General features: G+C 40.7%; 1 protein-coding gene across 4 annotated transcripts in view; it reads right to left on the bottom strand.

Moving 5' to 3' along the window:
- METTL6 (methyltransferase like 6) overlaps positions 1-15344 on the bottom strand; it is a 40775-nt gene that overhangs the window by 20384 nt on the left and 5047 nt on the right. For 2 of the 4 annotated variants that reach the window (XM_023207389.1, XM_023207390.1), the window contains exons 4-6: positions 7488-7658; positions 5770-5911; positions 2964-3156 (exon numbers count right to left, since the gene is read on the bottom strand). In XM_023207389.1, the coding sequence (XP_023063157.1) occupies positions 2975-3156; positions 5770-5911; positions 7488-7658 (495 nt within the window). In that variant the 3' untranslated portion in view covers positions 2964-2974. Of the gene's footprint in view, positions 1-65; positions 3157-5769; positions 5912-7487; positions 7659-15344 lie in introns of those variants that run through there. The other 2 variants (XM_023207387.1, XM_023207391.1) reach the window with 2 other exon arrangements.

Here is a 15344-nt window from a genome sequence, read left to right as displayed (position 1 = left end):
ATATACACACACACATAATCACTATATGTATTAATATATGTGAAAAGGTCAAAAGAAACATATAGTACTATATAGAATATTTTAATATAATATAGTATTTATACTATTTTTTATAGTACTGTTAGCCAGTACTCATTACGTTTCTGGGGCTGTTTTCCGGCTGTGAAGACAAGGCAATATTGGTTGACTCTTTGTAGTCTATATGATTCCACAGAGCTTGTACTAAACCATGGTCTTGCTTTCCTGGTCCCTAAGTACCCAAACTGTGGGAGAACCTGATCCTCTGTCGTCTTAATTTAGGGTGCACTGATGGAAATGTGGCCAGGGGGAATGAACACAAGGACCTAAAGGCAGTGAGACTGAAGCCATTTTATGCTTGGCCTTTAAAATGCTTATGAACCAAGCATTTTGGATTGCTGCAGCCTCCAACTCCTGGGCTCATGCACCAGGCATACACCACCACACCCGGCTAATTTTCTTATTTTTGCATAGAGATAGGGTCTTGCTACATCACCCAGGCTCTCACTTTTCTACTTTAAGTGGCCTGTCTTTATCCAGCTTAGCCACTAAAATCCAAGAAACATTGATCAGACCTAGTAGAGACACAAGTGAAAGAACTTCCATGAGGGGGCAGTGGGCAGCGTCTGGGGCTGTAGCTGGCTGTGGGATTCATTTGGTGCAGGGGGCTTTGGGAGAGAGCACTGGACTGAAAGTGGGGAGCCTGAGGCTGCTTCTGGACAGGGCTGGACTCTCACTGTGAGAAGGCCCATGAGGACCCCTATAGGTCTACCTTCTTTACAAGTTCCATCAGCCCCTCCCAAGAAGTTGAGGACAGATGGCAAAATCACAACACCCAGCAAGCACAGATTGAGCCCTGCGGCCTGCCCCTCTTCTCTTCAGGAGCCAGGTGGATTTATTCTGATTGTACGGAACCACTATGACTATCATCCAACCCCTTCACACTGGGACCCCTCCTCCAGATGTGGTTGGAGTTGAAGGGCCCAGGCCCGCTGCATGTGCAGCCCAGTCATGTACTCAAGACAGTGTTCTCACAAACAGCTTTCTGCAGAAAGGCGCACAGAAAGGCTTACAGGCTTAACCCTTGGGAGCAAAACAAAATCACCTGGATTTTACTTCATAAAGGAAAAGTCATTAAAAGGCAATGATTGGGAAACAGGTCAGCAGACCAATTTAGGGATTTCCCCATATTCTACAACACTAGCTACGTGATTTTGGACTCATCATTTACCACTTGCTACTGCTTCCTCATTTCCCAGTAGGGAGTTGGAACATCCATTCTAAAGCCCCTCTCAACTCTGAAATTCTAACTCTAGACCCCAGCCATCTTCTCAGAGAAACAGCACTGGACAAATGGGGCAGAGGGGAGGACAGGTCATGACCATCCCCTCTCTCTCCCAGGGCAAACAGTGTGACAAGGAACTGGCCCAGTGATAACGGGTCTCAACAATCAGGTAGGGAGCCATGGAGGGTTCTTGAGCAGAGATACAGCAAAAGTGGTATTTGTGGAACACTGGTTTTGAAGAAATACGTAAATGAACTAAAGGGGAGACCAATGGGCAAATATGACACTGGAAAAAGAAAACAGAACAATCCTTTAGGCTAGAAATACATATGAGTGTCTTATTTTAGTCTACTTGGCCTCATTTTTACTCCATGGTTGTCTGACATGTTGCCTGGAGGAACACTTACAGTCACATGAGTAATGACAAGAATCTCTTTACATGCTACAGGGTCCTTAGGCTTTTCTTTATGGAATTTTACAGTGAACAATATGGCTAAATTATGTTATTCTATAAAACTTTCACTACTTTTCAGGCCTTGAAGTTTTATTTACATGTCTCACACACACATACACTTTCTATTTTTTAACATAAAAAGTACATAGTAGTCCCCCCATTTTCTGAGGGTGGTATGTTTCAAGACCCCCAGTGGTTGCCTGAAACCAACACAGTACCAAACCCTAAAAAAAAAGAACAATTTTAACAATACACTGTAATAAAAGTTATGTGAATGTGATCTGTCTTTCCAATTTTTTTTTTTTTTTGAGACAGACCTTTGATCTGTCGCCCAGGCTGGAGTGCAGTAGCATGATCTCAACTTACTGCACCCTCCGCCTTCCAGGCTCAAGCCAACCTCCCACCCCAGCTGGGACTACCGGCACATGCTACCACATCTGGCTAATTTTTGTATTTCTGTAGAGACAGGGTTTCACCATGTTGCCCACAATGGTCTTGAACTCCTGGGCTCAAGGATCTGCTGGCCTCGGCCTCCCAAAATAAAAATATCTTATTTCTTAAGATATTTTCAAAATACCTTAAGAAAAGTAACTGACTGCAGTGGAAAACAGGTAATTGAAATTGTGGTAAATGAAACCATGGATAAAGAGGTACTACTGTACATACTCATCAAAAAAAATTAAGGGCCAGGCATGATGGCTCACACCTGTAGTCCTAGCTACTCAGGAGGCTGAGGCAGGAAGATTGCTTGAGCCCAGGGGGGTTGAGGCTACAATCAGCTGTGATCACACCACTGCACTCCAACCTGCGTACCACAAGATCCTGCCTCAAAAAATATATAAAGTAAAAGGAGTGATTTTATTTACTTATGAAACATGGTCTCACTCTTGTCACCCAGGCTGGAGTGCAATGGCATGATCTCGGCTCACTGTAAACCTCCGCCTCTTGGGTTCAAGTGATTCTCCTGCCTCAGCCTCCTGAGTAGCTGGGATTACAGGCACCTGCCACTATGCTCCGCTAATTTTTTTGTATTTTTAGTAGACAGGAGGTTTCACTATGTTGGTCAGGCTGGTCTCGAACTCCTGACCTCAGGTGATCCCCCAACCTCGGTCTCCCGAAGTGCTGGGATTACAGGCATGAGCCACCACGCCCAGCCAAAAGAGTGATTTTAAATTATCCTCTTCAAGGGGAGGTATGAATGCCAACCTCATGAAAGGTCAGGACTTATGATCCAGGTCCAGGATCACAGGAGATGGGTTCTTAGGAGGCTTTAGAAATTTGCTCTGAAGGAAAACTCTCGGCACACACAGGCCTTCTTTTTTATTCACCGTCTCTCGAAACACATACTCGTTTACCACTTCTTCATAACCTGTGTCCATAAAGAGCTGAGCCAGGAATTCTGTAAGACAAGCATCAACAATGCTCAAAAGTCTTCATAACATTTGCTTTGCAGTCCTTGAGAAAGGAGGGATAGGGGCTGAGGCTATTTTAATATTTTTTAAAATGAAAACCTCAAAGCTAAAATTTAAAGGTTTTGATTTGGGAACTAATACATTCCTTCTCCTCTTCTACCCAAACAGAAACCTTCAATTAAACAATTTAATCAGAACAAGGTGAAGGACAACTCGGTGTGCGCATCTTGCCTTATTATGAATTCTCAAATACAAAAGCCCAAGGAAAAAGAAACAATTCCAAATTGACATATTCCTTTTTAAAAAAATTAAATAAATATATATATATATATATATATTGAGACAGAGTATTGCTCTGTCACCCAGGCTAGAGCAGTGGTACGATTTCAGTTCACTGCAACTTCCGCTTCCTGGGCTTAAGAGATTCTCCTGCCTCAGCCTCTTAAGTAGCTGGGACTACAGGCACACACCACCATGCCTGGTTAATTTTTTTGTGTTTTTAGTAGAGACAGGGTTTCGCCATGTTGGTTAGGCTGGTCTCAAAGCTCTGACCTCAAATGATCCACCCATTTTGGCCTCCCAAAGTGCTGAGATTACAGGCGTGAGCCACTGCACCCAGCCAATTATATTCCTTTGTAAAATTTTTCTTATTGTTTCCCATCTCTGAACAAAAACATAAAAATTGGCTATATTCCTACAAGGTCTGCATGTGTTCAATTTGTTTACATCAAACATCTTATTCATCCTAACACAAAGGAGGAAAATTTGTGATCAGAGTGGAGAAAAACACCCAATGGTGACCTAGCTCCAGGAAAATCTAACCCAAATAATACAGCACTACACATGAAATGAAACAAGTAGAATAAATTGTTAGGCAGCAAAAATAAAGACTCTTACTAAGAGCATTGCTCCAGAGAACGTGCTCTGAAGCACTTTGCAGATATCACTGCATTTTTCTCAACATTTACAATTGGTTTAAATTTTATGAATTAAAACATCTTTTAATTTTTAACCTATTTTGATAATTTTGCAGTTTTTTTGTTTTGTTTTGTTTTGAGATAGGCTTCTTGCCCTGTTGCCCAGGCTGGAGTGCAGTGGTATGATCATAGCTCACTGCAGCCTCTATCTTCTGGGGCCAAACGATCCTCTTGCCTCAGCCTCCTAAGCAGCTGGGACCACAAGTGCATGCCACCACTCCTGGCTAATATATATTTTTTTAATTTTTAGTAGAGATAAAGTTTCACTGTTGCCCAGGCTGGTCTCGAACTCCTGAGCTCAAATGATCCTTCTGCCTCAGCCTCCCAAATAATTTTGCAGCTTTAATAGTAATCACTCAATTTTAGTTCATTTTGGTATCTAAAAGAGTATTTCATTTCAAGAAGAAAAATGTTTGTTAAAATAGAGGTTAAGGTAATTATCTTCCTATCTAGACGATTAAGTAGACTTTGTTCAAGACACCTAAAAGACTGAAATAGTGTTCTACATTTTCTTATCAAAAATGACTTTTTAAATACCTGAATAGGCTAGGCATGGTGGCTCACGCCTGCAGTCCCAGGATTTTGGGAGGCTGAAGTGGGCAGCTCACTTGAGACCAGGAGTTTGAGACCAGCCTGGCCAACATGGCAAAACCCCATCTCTACTAAAAATACAAAAATCAGCTGGGCGTGGTGGCACACACTTGTAATCCTTGCTACTTGGGAGGCCGAGGCATGAGAATCACTTGAGCCTGGGTGCTGGAGGTTACGATACGCCAAGATCACGCCACTGCACTCCAGCCTGGGCGACAGAGTAAAACTCTGTCTCAAAAATAAATAAATAAACAAACACCTCTTTACAGCAAATTTGCATATTTATTTAAAAACAGATCCAGGCCAGGCATGGTGACTCACACTTGTAATCCCACCACTTTTGGAGGCCGAGACAGACAGATCACTTGAGCTCAGGAGTTTGAGACCAGCATGGGCAACATAGTGAAACCCCAACTCTACCAAAAATACAAAAAATTAGCCAGCCATGGTGGCATGTGTCTGTGGTTCCAACTACTTGGGAGGCTTTGGTGGATCACTTGAGGCTGGAAGGCAGAGGTTGCAGTGAGCCGAGATCACACCACTGAATTCCAGCCTGGGTGACAGAATGAGACTCTGTCTCAAAAACAACAAAAAAACCAAACCCCAAAACAGATCCAATCATTTCTGTAGAAAAAGGTTTCCTGACTTTGTGCCATGGGAAAGTAATCTCAAGGCATTATATTGTCGAATTTGCTTTACTTTTAACTGGACAAGGAGAAGATTCTGACTTGCCTTCCCTCTTAATCCATCACAATTCCTAGTAGGGCATTAACATGGCATGTCAGAAGCTGTCCATTAACCCAAGCTCACTAGGAGAGTCACTGACACCAGAGAAGGCTTGTGAGCTCTTCAAGGGTAGAGGCCAGGTCTGTGCCTTCCAGGTGCTGGGTAAGTATTGTACAGTAGAGGGCTTGTTTCAGGGTCTCATGCACATGTTGCAAGCCTTCTCCAAGCAGCCTTGCAGTGATAATGCAATCAAATAAACAGAAACAAAGAATAAAACATTTAAAGACTGGATTCCATTCATCTTACCATCAGTAAAAAAATATGATCTGGTCCCATCTTGTCTAACATAAAAGTTTTCTCCAAGCTTGCTGCCAGCTTTAAACCTAAGCATGGCATGATCATACAGCCCGTAGTCACGAAACAAGACACTTTTGCCTGGTTTTAATACCTATGAAACAAAAGCAGGCTGAATATGACTTTGGAGAACCCCGTCAAAATAAAACCTGATTAAGTTAGGACTTAAATTTGTGATAATTATGAAGGAGACAGACTGAAATGCCCATAATATGAAACCAAAATGGCCTACTAGTTAAACACATAGTAAGACCGGGCAGGGCTCCATAACACTAAGACTCTTTTTTTTTTTTTTTTTTGAGATAGAATCTTGCTCTGTCGCCCAGGCTGGAATGCAGTGGCATCACCTCAGCTCACCGCAATCTCCGCCTCCCATGTTCAAGTGATTCTTGTGTCTCAGTCTCCCGAGTAGCTGGGATTACAGGTCACCCGCCACCATGCCTGGCTAATTTTTGTATTTTAGTAGAGATGAGAGTTCACCATGTTGGCCAGGCTGGTCTCGAACTCCTGTCCTCAAGTGATCTGCCCACCTCAGGCTCCCAAAGTGTTGGGATTACAGGTGTGAGCGACCTCGCCCAGCCCTGAAGACACTTCTTAAGTACCTCCAAGAGCACCCTGGAATGTCCAATGTCACAGGATTAAAATGTTAGAGACCAATCTGGGCAATATAGTGAGACCCCATCTCTATAAAAAATTAAAAATTAGCTGGATGTGGTGGTACATCCTGTAGTCCCAATTACTTTAGAGGCTGAAGTGGGAGAATTGCTTGAGCCCAGGAAGTTGAGGCTGCAGTGAGCTACGTCCATGCCATTGCACTCTAGCCTGAATGACACAGCAAGACTCTGTCTCAAAAATAAATAAATAAAGTGTTAGAGACAATAAATGAATGTGTTATCCTCATCGAAGCACTTTCTTGCAACATTTTATTCACCATTTCCTCGTATTCAAATGCCTCTTAAAAAAAAAAAAAATGTTGTTTTGGCTTTTTACTGATTCAGGTTGGTTTTCCTTATTCTGAGTCTCAGCTCTCATTTCTGTGCCACAATGTACATAGCTCAATCACAGTGCTAATGACTGATCTATGCCTAGCATTTGACAGCTCAACCATACATTTTCTCATTGTATCATCACCCAATTATGGGACAAAGAAATGTGATTATTATTCTCACTTGAGATAAGGAAACCAATACTCAAAAGGGTTAAGTGATCTGCCAATGATCATACATTAGCCTTTTTTTAGAGACAAGGTCTCGCTATGTTGGCCAGGCTGGTTTCAAACTCCTGACTTCAAGTGATTCACCTGCCTTGGCCTCCCAAAGTGTTGGGATTACAGGCATGAGCCACTGCACCTGGCCAAACTGTGTACTCTCAACCACTGAACCATAACCCCTCTCACCTTATGGCAGAACTCCATGGATAACAGGTAACTGCAAAATCATCTTTGTCTCAGGGCTGGCAAAGCTCTGAAGAGCAGCCATGGCACTGCACAAATCAGAATTTAGGGTGGATGTTTTATGCCAGAGAACCCCTTTCTATACACTGACTACACAGCCTACCTAGTGAGAATGGAGAGACTATGTGAATCTAGATAGTACATGAGCCTCATTAGGGAAGGTAAGTAAAAGAATCTGGACTGTCCAACCATCAAGTACAGGCCCCAAATTACTAACCTTGTAAATGTTTTCTAAGACAAGGTGCATCTTATCAGGATGAACAGCTGAGAGCACAAATATCAACATAACAATATCCACAGACCCTGGTGGTACATGATCCAGAAGATCATCTTTGGTCAGATCACACTGGAATACCTTGCATCTTTCTGTGTCATATAAAGGATTTTGCTACAGTGGAAAAAACACAAATTAATTTTAATGCAACCACTATGCTGATACATTTGGAAAAATACGACATCAAAAGGCAATCCTATTTCCTATACATAGAAATGATCACTTTGTTACCAGATAAAACTGATTAATAAATCACTCACATATAAAGCATGTAATACGCACTACTGCTACAAGGGGCAAGACTTTAATAAATCATTTTTAGCTGAGGAGAGAATAAGAGTATTATGTATTCAAAACTAAGCATTTTAGAAGCACATTATTTCCAGAGGGATGATGATCCAAAACTGGCCTCTGCTTATTTCTTTCTTTTTGTTTTTTTTAAAGGGACAGGGTCTCACTCTGTCTGCTGGGCTAGAGTGCAGTGGCATGATCATGGCTCACTGCAGCCTTCACCTCTTGAGCCCAAGTCATCCTCCCACTTCAGCCTCCTGAGTAGCTGGAACTACGGGTGCGCACCACTGCATCTGGCTAAATTTTTATTTTTATTTTTGTGAAGATGGGGTCTTGCTGTGTTGTCCAGGCTAGTCTTGAACTCCTGGACACTTCAGACTTTCAAAGTGCTGGGATTACAGGCGCAAGCCACCATGTTCTGCTGGCCTCTGGCTTCCTTAATCCTCCTTTGAATCATCTATTACAAGCCTAAACCCTATGAGAAGCCCTTCTAATTCCACCTGTTGAGATGCTCCCACAGTTTTTCTGGGGTATAATTTCTCTTTATGCAGCAAGCTAAATAAACTTAACCTTTTTTTGACTACAAATGTGTTCCTGGTACATTTTGGTTGGTAGGCTTCAACACATGTTTAAGAATATTATGAAGAAAAATATTAAACTTTCCTTTCATGTAAATGAGGACCTGAATAAATAGATATACAAAGTTACTGGATGGGAAAATTACATGCAAAATTAAAAAGATGTCAATTCTATTCATAATTCCATTTGTAAATCCAATGCAATCTCAACTGATTCCCAATAGATTTCTAGAAACTTGACAGGGTGAATCTAATTAATCAGAAAGTAAAAATCTTTAAGAACAGCCAAGTCAATTTTTAAAATGATGAACAATGAAGCAGGTATGGTGGCTCATGCCTGTAATCCCAGCAACTTGGGAGGCTGAAGTGAAAGGATCGCTTGAGTTCAAAGCTGCAGTGAGCTATGATCCGTGCCACTGCACGCCAGCCTGGGCCACAGAGCAAGATTTCATCTTTAAAAAATAGGCCAGGTGCAGTGGCTCACGCTTGTAATCCCAGCACTTTGCGAGGCCAAGGTGGGTGGATCATGAGGTCAGGAGTTTGAGACAAGCCTGGCCAATATGGTGAAACTCCGTCTCTACTAAAAAAATTAGCCAGGTGTGGTGACCCATGCCTGTAGTCCCAGCTACTTGGGAGGCTGAGGCAGAAGAATTGTTTGAACCTGGGAGGCAGAGGTTGCAATGAGCCCAGATCATGCCACTGCACTCCAGCCTGGGTAGTCTCTAAATAAATAAATAAATAAAATGGAATGAAGAATAATAAAGATTCACGACTGGACATCAAAATATATTACAAAACGTAGTAATAACACAGTTTGAGAATGGAGACAAACATATCACCGAGACAAAATAGAGTCCCAAAACAGACCTGTGTATACTGTATATATAAACAAGAATCTTGTATGTTATATGATAAAAGATAGACAAAGGTGACAATCAGATAAAAAGGTAGACAATAAAGATGACAATTATGAATAAAGAAAAATTAATTTCTCACTCAATATACTGTGTTCAGAAGAACTGGCTACCTATTCGAACTAAAGGACAAACGACTACCCTTGAGACACAGGCACACAGTACCAGTTCCAATTTGGAGAAGCAGAACATCAGAGAACAACCCCCTCTCCCACACCCCACCACCAAGTCTCCAAGAATAACAGTAAACTGCAGCTGGGGCTCCGAGCCTCTTTCCCAAAGAGAGTTTCTTTGGGAAACAGTACAAAGGGAAGACCCAAATCCAAGAGAGGAGACAAAAACAAGTTGCTAGAGGAGTTTGAAGTCTCTGGTGCCTACAGCAACAACAAACCTCACAGACAGCAACAGACTTCAAACAACGGCCCAATTCCTGACTAGACTGTTACAAATCCCTATCCTTCAGTATCTACTGGCCCTTATGTCTAGCTTTAACCAAAAAGTAGAAAACATCCCAGAAGGCAAGAAAAAACATAGTGTGAAGAGAATAAGCCACTACCAGAGCCAGACTCAAATATGACAGATGTTGGATCCAAAAGCTTGGGCATTTATAATAATTATGATTAAAATGTTAAAGATTCTAATGGAAAAGATAGACAACATGCAAAATCAGACACATAATTTCAGGGATGGAAATTATAAAAAGACTCAAAGAGAAATGCTAAAAACCAAAAACATGGTAACAGAAATGAACACTTTCAATAGGTTCCTCAACAAAACACGTACTACCTAGGAAAGAGTCAGTGAACTTGATGATAGGATAATAGAAATCACACAAACTGAAAATGCAAAAAGGAAAAAAGTGGGGGAAAAAACCCTAAAACAACAGCGTATAAGGGCTGTGGGGCAATAGAAAATGTTACACACGTAACTGGAATCCCAGAGGGAGAAGAGAGAACAAGAGCTAAAGAAAGAATTCAAAGAAATAATGACCCTAATTTTTCCAGATTAAAAAACATAACCAAAATTATAAAATAACTATACAACCAAAAATTATTAAGAGCAATATATAGGTGATTACGTCTAAATCCTAGGAATAGCTGGGAGCAGTGGCTCATACCTGTAATCCCAGCACTTTGGGAGGCTGAGGCAGGAGGATTGCTTGAGCCCAGGAGTTTGAAAGCAGCCTGGGCTAATGAGACCCCATCTCTAAGAAAAATAAAGTAAATCCTAGGAGTAAAGGACTCCTAAACAAGGCATAAAATAGAACTTCAAAAGGAAAAGATTAGTATTTTGCCATGATAATTTAAATCCTGTGTAGCCTGGGCAACAGAGCAGACCCTCATCTCTACAAAAATTTTTTAAAAATTAGCCAGGCATGGTGGTGCAAGCCTGTGGTCCCAGCTCAGGAGGCTGAGGATCGCCTGAGTCCACAAGGTCAAGGTTGCAGCGAGTTGCGTTTGTACCACTATACTCCATGCTAGGTGACAGAGTAAGACCTTGTCTAAAACAAAAAAAAAAATCCTTGGGGAAAAAAAAAAGAGATACCGTAAAGTGATGCTGAATACACTGGAAAAACTGTTTGCAACACATATACCAAAATATCTAGAATGTATCCTGAAAATAAGAAAGAAAATGACAAACCAATAGAAAAATAGGCAGAGGTTATGAATAGACAGCTCCTACTATAAGCTCCATGTGGGTGGGAATTTTTGTCTGTCTGTTCACTGTTTAACTCCAGTGCTTAGAACAGTGATTGGCACACATTAAGCTCTCAGTAAACAAATGTGGACTAAAGGAACCACAGCTAACTAATGCTATCAACCTTCCACAAGGCCTTCAATCTCTGGTAATAAGAAAAAAATAAATTAAAATATGGAGACACTATTTTTTGCCCAAAAGATTGGTAAATATAAAAAAGACGGATATCAACTGTTGAGGCAATAAAAAAAAAAGGTACCTTTATATTCTTGGTGAAATTATAAATTAGTATGATCTTTTTGGAAGGAAACTTCGCATTGTCTATTAAAATATAAATGTACATGCTCTTCTTCCAAGGAATTCTACTTCTTCCACTATTCTTCATAGATAAAGGCATACACACATTTTGGGAACATATATATGATGCCAATCATATTAACCCTATTGTAAGAGCAAAAAAATAGAAAAAATTCAAATAAATATCAATACGGAAACTGTTTTTTGTGTGTGTTTTTGTTTTTTTATGATGGAGTCTCCATCTGTCGCCCAGGCTGGAGTGTAGTGGCACGATCTCGGCTCACTGCAAGCTCTGCCTCCCAGGTTCATGCCATTCTCCTGCCTCAGTTCTCCTGAGTAGCTGGGACTACAGGCGCCCGCCACCACGCCCAGCTAATTTTTGTATTTTTAGTTTTGACGGGGTTTCACTGTTTTAACCAGGATGGTCTCGATCTCCTGACCTCGTGATCTGCCCACCTCGGCCTCTCAAAGTGCTGGGATTACAGGCATGAGCCACCATGCCCGGTTGGGTAACTGTTAAATAAAGTATGGTATATCCATTCTATGAAATACTATAACAGGTAAATAAAATCTACATGTACTGACATGAAAACTCTGCAAAATAAAATAATGCAGAATGAGGAAAGCATGTTATAGTAAATATGATACCACCACTATTTTTAAAAATCTGTGTATATAGTGGGCAGACTTAAGTCCTTATTTAAAACATCTAAACTTTCTAGATGTTTAGAAGTGCACAAAGTATGTTAAAAGTAGGGTAGTAAATAACACATTTTGTATATATCCTTTTGTTAAAATTCACTGAAATATTACCTTTTGGAAATGGAATGATCAAACCACTTCTCTAATCAGTACACATCATTACATTTGTACTGGCTCAGGAGAAAAGGAGGAGAATAAAGTGCAAAGGGCCTCATACCAATGTGTTTATAGTGAGGCAAGATTGACCACTGTACCTGATGTCCATGCATTTTATTTTATTTTGCTATGTATATAGTGTATATGAAGGACAAATGAGTCCTAATTTACAACATCTAGTTCTAGATGTTAAAGAGGTTGACAGTGTATGATCAAAGTAGAGTCAGTAACCTAATACATTGAATACACTGTGTTCAAATTCACAGGAAAGACTGTTCTTAAAAACACTCAGGGAAGTGAAATTGTTAAAATCCCCTCTAAGCATTACAGATGCTTATACCTATCCACTGAGTTGATAGAGGCAGGAAGGGTTCTATGGCAGAATGTTCCTATTTAGATGGCACTTTCAAACGACAGCTTATTATGTACGTGTACCATTTATTCAATGCTACGGTATATATAGTGGAAAACTTAAGTCCTATTTGAAACATCTAGCCTTTCTAGACATTTAAAAGTACACAACGTATGTGTACTTCGGCATCGTAGGGGGCTGAAGTAACAAAAGTAGAGGACTAATGTAACATCCTTTAAGCATTTTCTGTTATTTCATAGGATTGGTTGCATTTTGGGAATCGAATTGTTAAGACTGATGTCTTAGAGGGTACGCTGACTGTTCACTGGGTGGTAGTGGGCAGGGGGGAGGAGGAAGTATGCAGAGAGAAGGGTTCTGTGCCCTTGAGTCACATTAGTTCAGGTCGTCTAGCCATTGTTCTATATGTGCATTTCAGTTAATACTGCTGTGTATTAAAGGATAAACAAGTCCCTGATGCTCAAAGTATGCTAAAAGTAGAGGTAGTAAAATAATCCCTTTTTTAGTTCTTAGGAAGGACTATCTTCTTGGAATGACCTTTGTTAATTGACTTCTTGGAACTAGACATAGTCCTGTACTTAGTCATTAGAATGGTAGAAGAGGATGAAGAAGAAAGGGTGGAGGGAAGGGCTCCTTGCCAGAATCTCCATATCTAGAAGACGTTTTTAGATGATAACCACAGGTCTATAGGTGCATTTTAAGTAAAGTACCTGTGTTTATTGTGGACAGAGTTCATTATTTTGAAAAACCTAAGCTTCATAGATGTCTTAATGTGACAATATATAATAAAAAGCAGAGCTACTCCATAACTATATACATCTACTATGCACCCATAAAATTATTTAAAAAATAAGGCTAGTGAATTTGCCAATTTGTAAATATCTTTTTGTTATAATTGATAGAAAAGATGCATGTTGGACATGGAATTGTTAAACCACCTCTGAGCAATGTATATATTGGGACTTGTTCATTAGTTTGGCAGCAGATGAGTAGAAGAAAGTATAAAGAGAGACATGTACGCAGATGTATTCATATTTACATTTTGACAATAGCCACTAATGTATGTGAGTCTCTCTTGGCTGTACTATGGGAATACATGAAGTAATTCAATGGAAACATACCTTCTTGGTAATATTTTAGTGGCAAAGATTCCATAATAAATTTTCTCAGAAACATTACACTTAGTGTTGCTTTATTATAGAAACACTATAGAGTATGGAAACATTATACTTAGTGTTGCATTATACTCTGTTGCTTTATGTTTCATTTAAAATTAAGCATTAAGGCAATACAGTCCTCTAATGGGAACTCTGCCAAAAATTCTAGCTAGAGGTTTGTTGCCATTTTTGTCTTCCATGAAATTTTTGTTCCAAGACAGGTGGAATTATATTTTCTTCTAACAGACTGAGTTGCTGCAGGGTGTTCTTGGTTATCAAAATACTCATATAGCTTTGGGGTTTTCAATTAGTAAATATCCATAATGTGTGATAAAACATGATACATATTGCATGATCTTAATCCCATAAAATTGGATACTGTATCTATGTACACACAGGACCTAGAAGGACAAGTCAAACTGTAAACTGCTTGTGATTGTGGATGATGTTCTTTGCTTCTTGTGTTTCTCAGTTTCCGACAGTAAACATACTAACTTTTTAAAAATGAAGGGTGTGGGTTTTGTTATTTTGTTTTTTTGAGATAGGGTCCTGCTCTGTCACCCAGGCTAGAGTACAGTGGCATGATCCTAGCTCACGCAGCCTCAAATTTCGGGCTCAAGTGATTTTCCTACCTCAGTCTCCCAAACAGCTGGGACTACAGGCACACACCACCACACCTGGCTAATTAAAAAAAATTTTTGGCCGGGTGTGGTGGCTTATGTCTGTAATCCCAACACTTTGGGAGGCCAGTAGATCACCTGAGGTCAGGAGTTCAAAAAGACCAGCCTGTCCAACATAGTGAAACCCCATCTCCACTAAAAACACAAAAAAATTAGCCAGGTGTGGTGGCGAGTCCCTGTAATCTCAGCTACTCAGGAGGCTGAGGCAGAAGAACTGCTTGAACCTGGGAGGCCGAGGTTGCAGTGAGCTGAGATCGTGCCACTGCACTCCAACCTGGGCAGTAAGAGTGAAACTCCATCTCAAGTTAAAAAATAAAATAAAATAATTTTTTTTTTTTTTTTTGTAGAGACAGAGTCATACTTTGTTGCCTAGGTTGATAAGGTTACTTTTTTCAAAAGTCTAATGTGGCTGAGTGTGGTGGCTCACGCTTTTGATCCCAGCACTTTGGGAGGCAGAGGTGGGAGTTAATCCCAGCACTCTGAAAGGCAGAGATGGGAGGATCTCTTGAGCCCAGGAGTTTGAGAACAGCCTAGGCAAAGTAGTGAGACCCATCTCTACAAAAAAATAAAACAATTAGCTGGGTGTGGTGGTATGCATCTGTAGTCCCAGCTACTCAGGAGGCTGAGATGGGAGGATCACCTGAGCCTGGGAAGTCAAGGCTGCAGTGAGCCATGACTGTGCAACTGCACTCCAGCCTGGGTGACAGAGTGAGACCCTATTTCAAAAAATAAATAAAAATAGGCTGGATGCGGTGGCTGATACCTATAATCCCAGCACTTTGGGAGGCCAAGGCAGGCAGATCACTTGAGTCCAGAGAGACCAGGCTGGGCAACATGGAGAAAACCTGTCTCTATAAAAAAATACAAAAATTAGCCAGGGGTGGTAGTATGTGCCTGTAGTCCCAGCTACCTGAGAGGCAGAGGCAGGAGGATCACTTCAGCCTAGGAGTTTGAGGC

The sequence above is a fragment of the Piliocolobus tephrosceles genome, chromosome 2 (genome assembly GCF_002776525.5).
Source record: "Piliocolobus tephrosceles isolate RC106 chromosome 2, ASM277652v3, whole genome shotgun sequence".
NCBI classification, from domain to species: domain Eukaryota; kingdom Metazoa; phylum Chordata; class Mammalia; order Primates; family Cercopithecidae; genus Piliocolobus; species Piliocolobus tephrosceles.
Note: the sequence above shows the minus strand (reverse complement) of the source record. Positions and strands in the feature narration are given on the sequence as shown.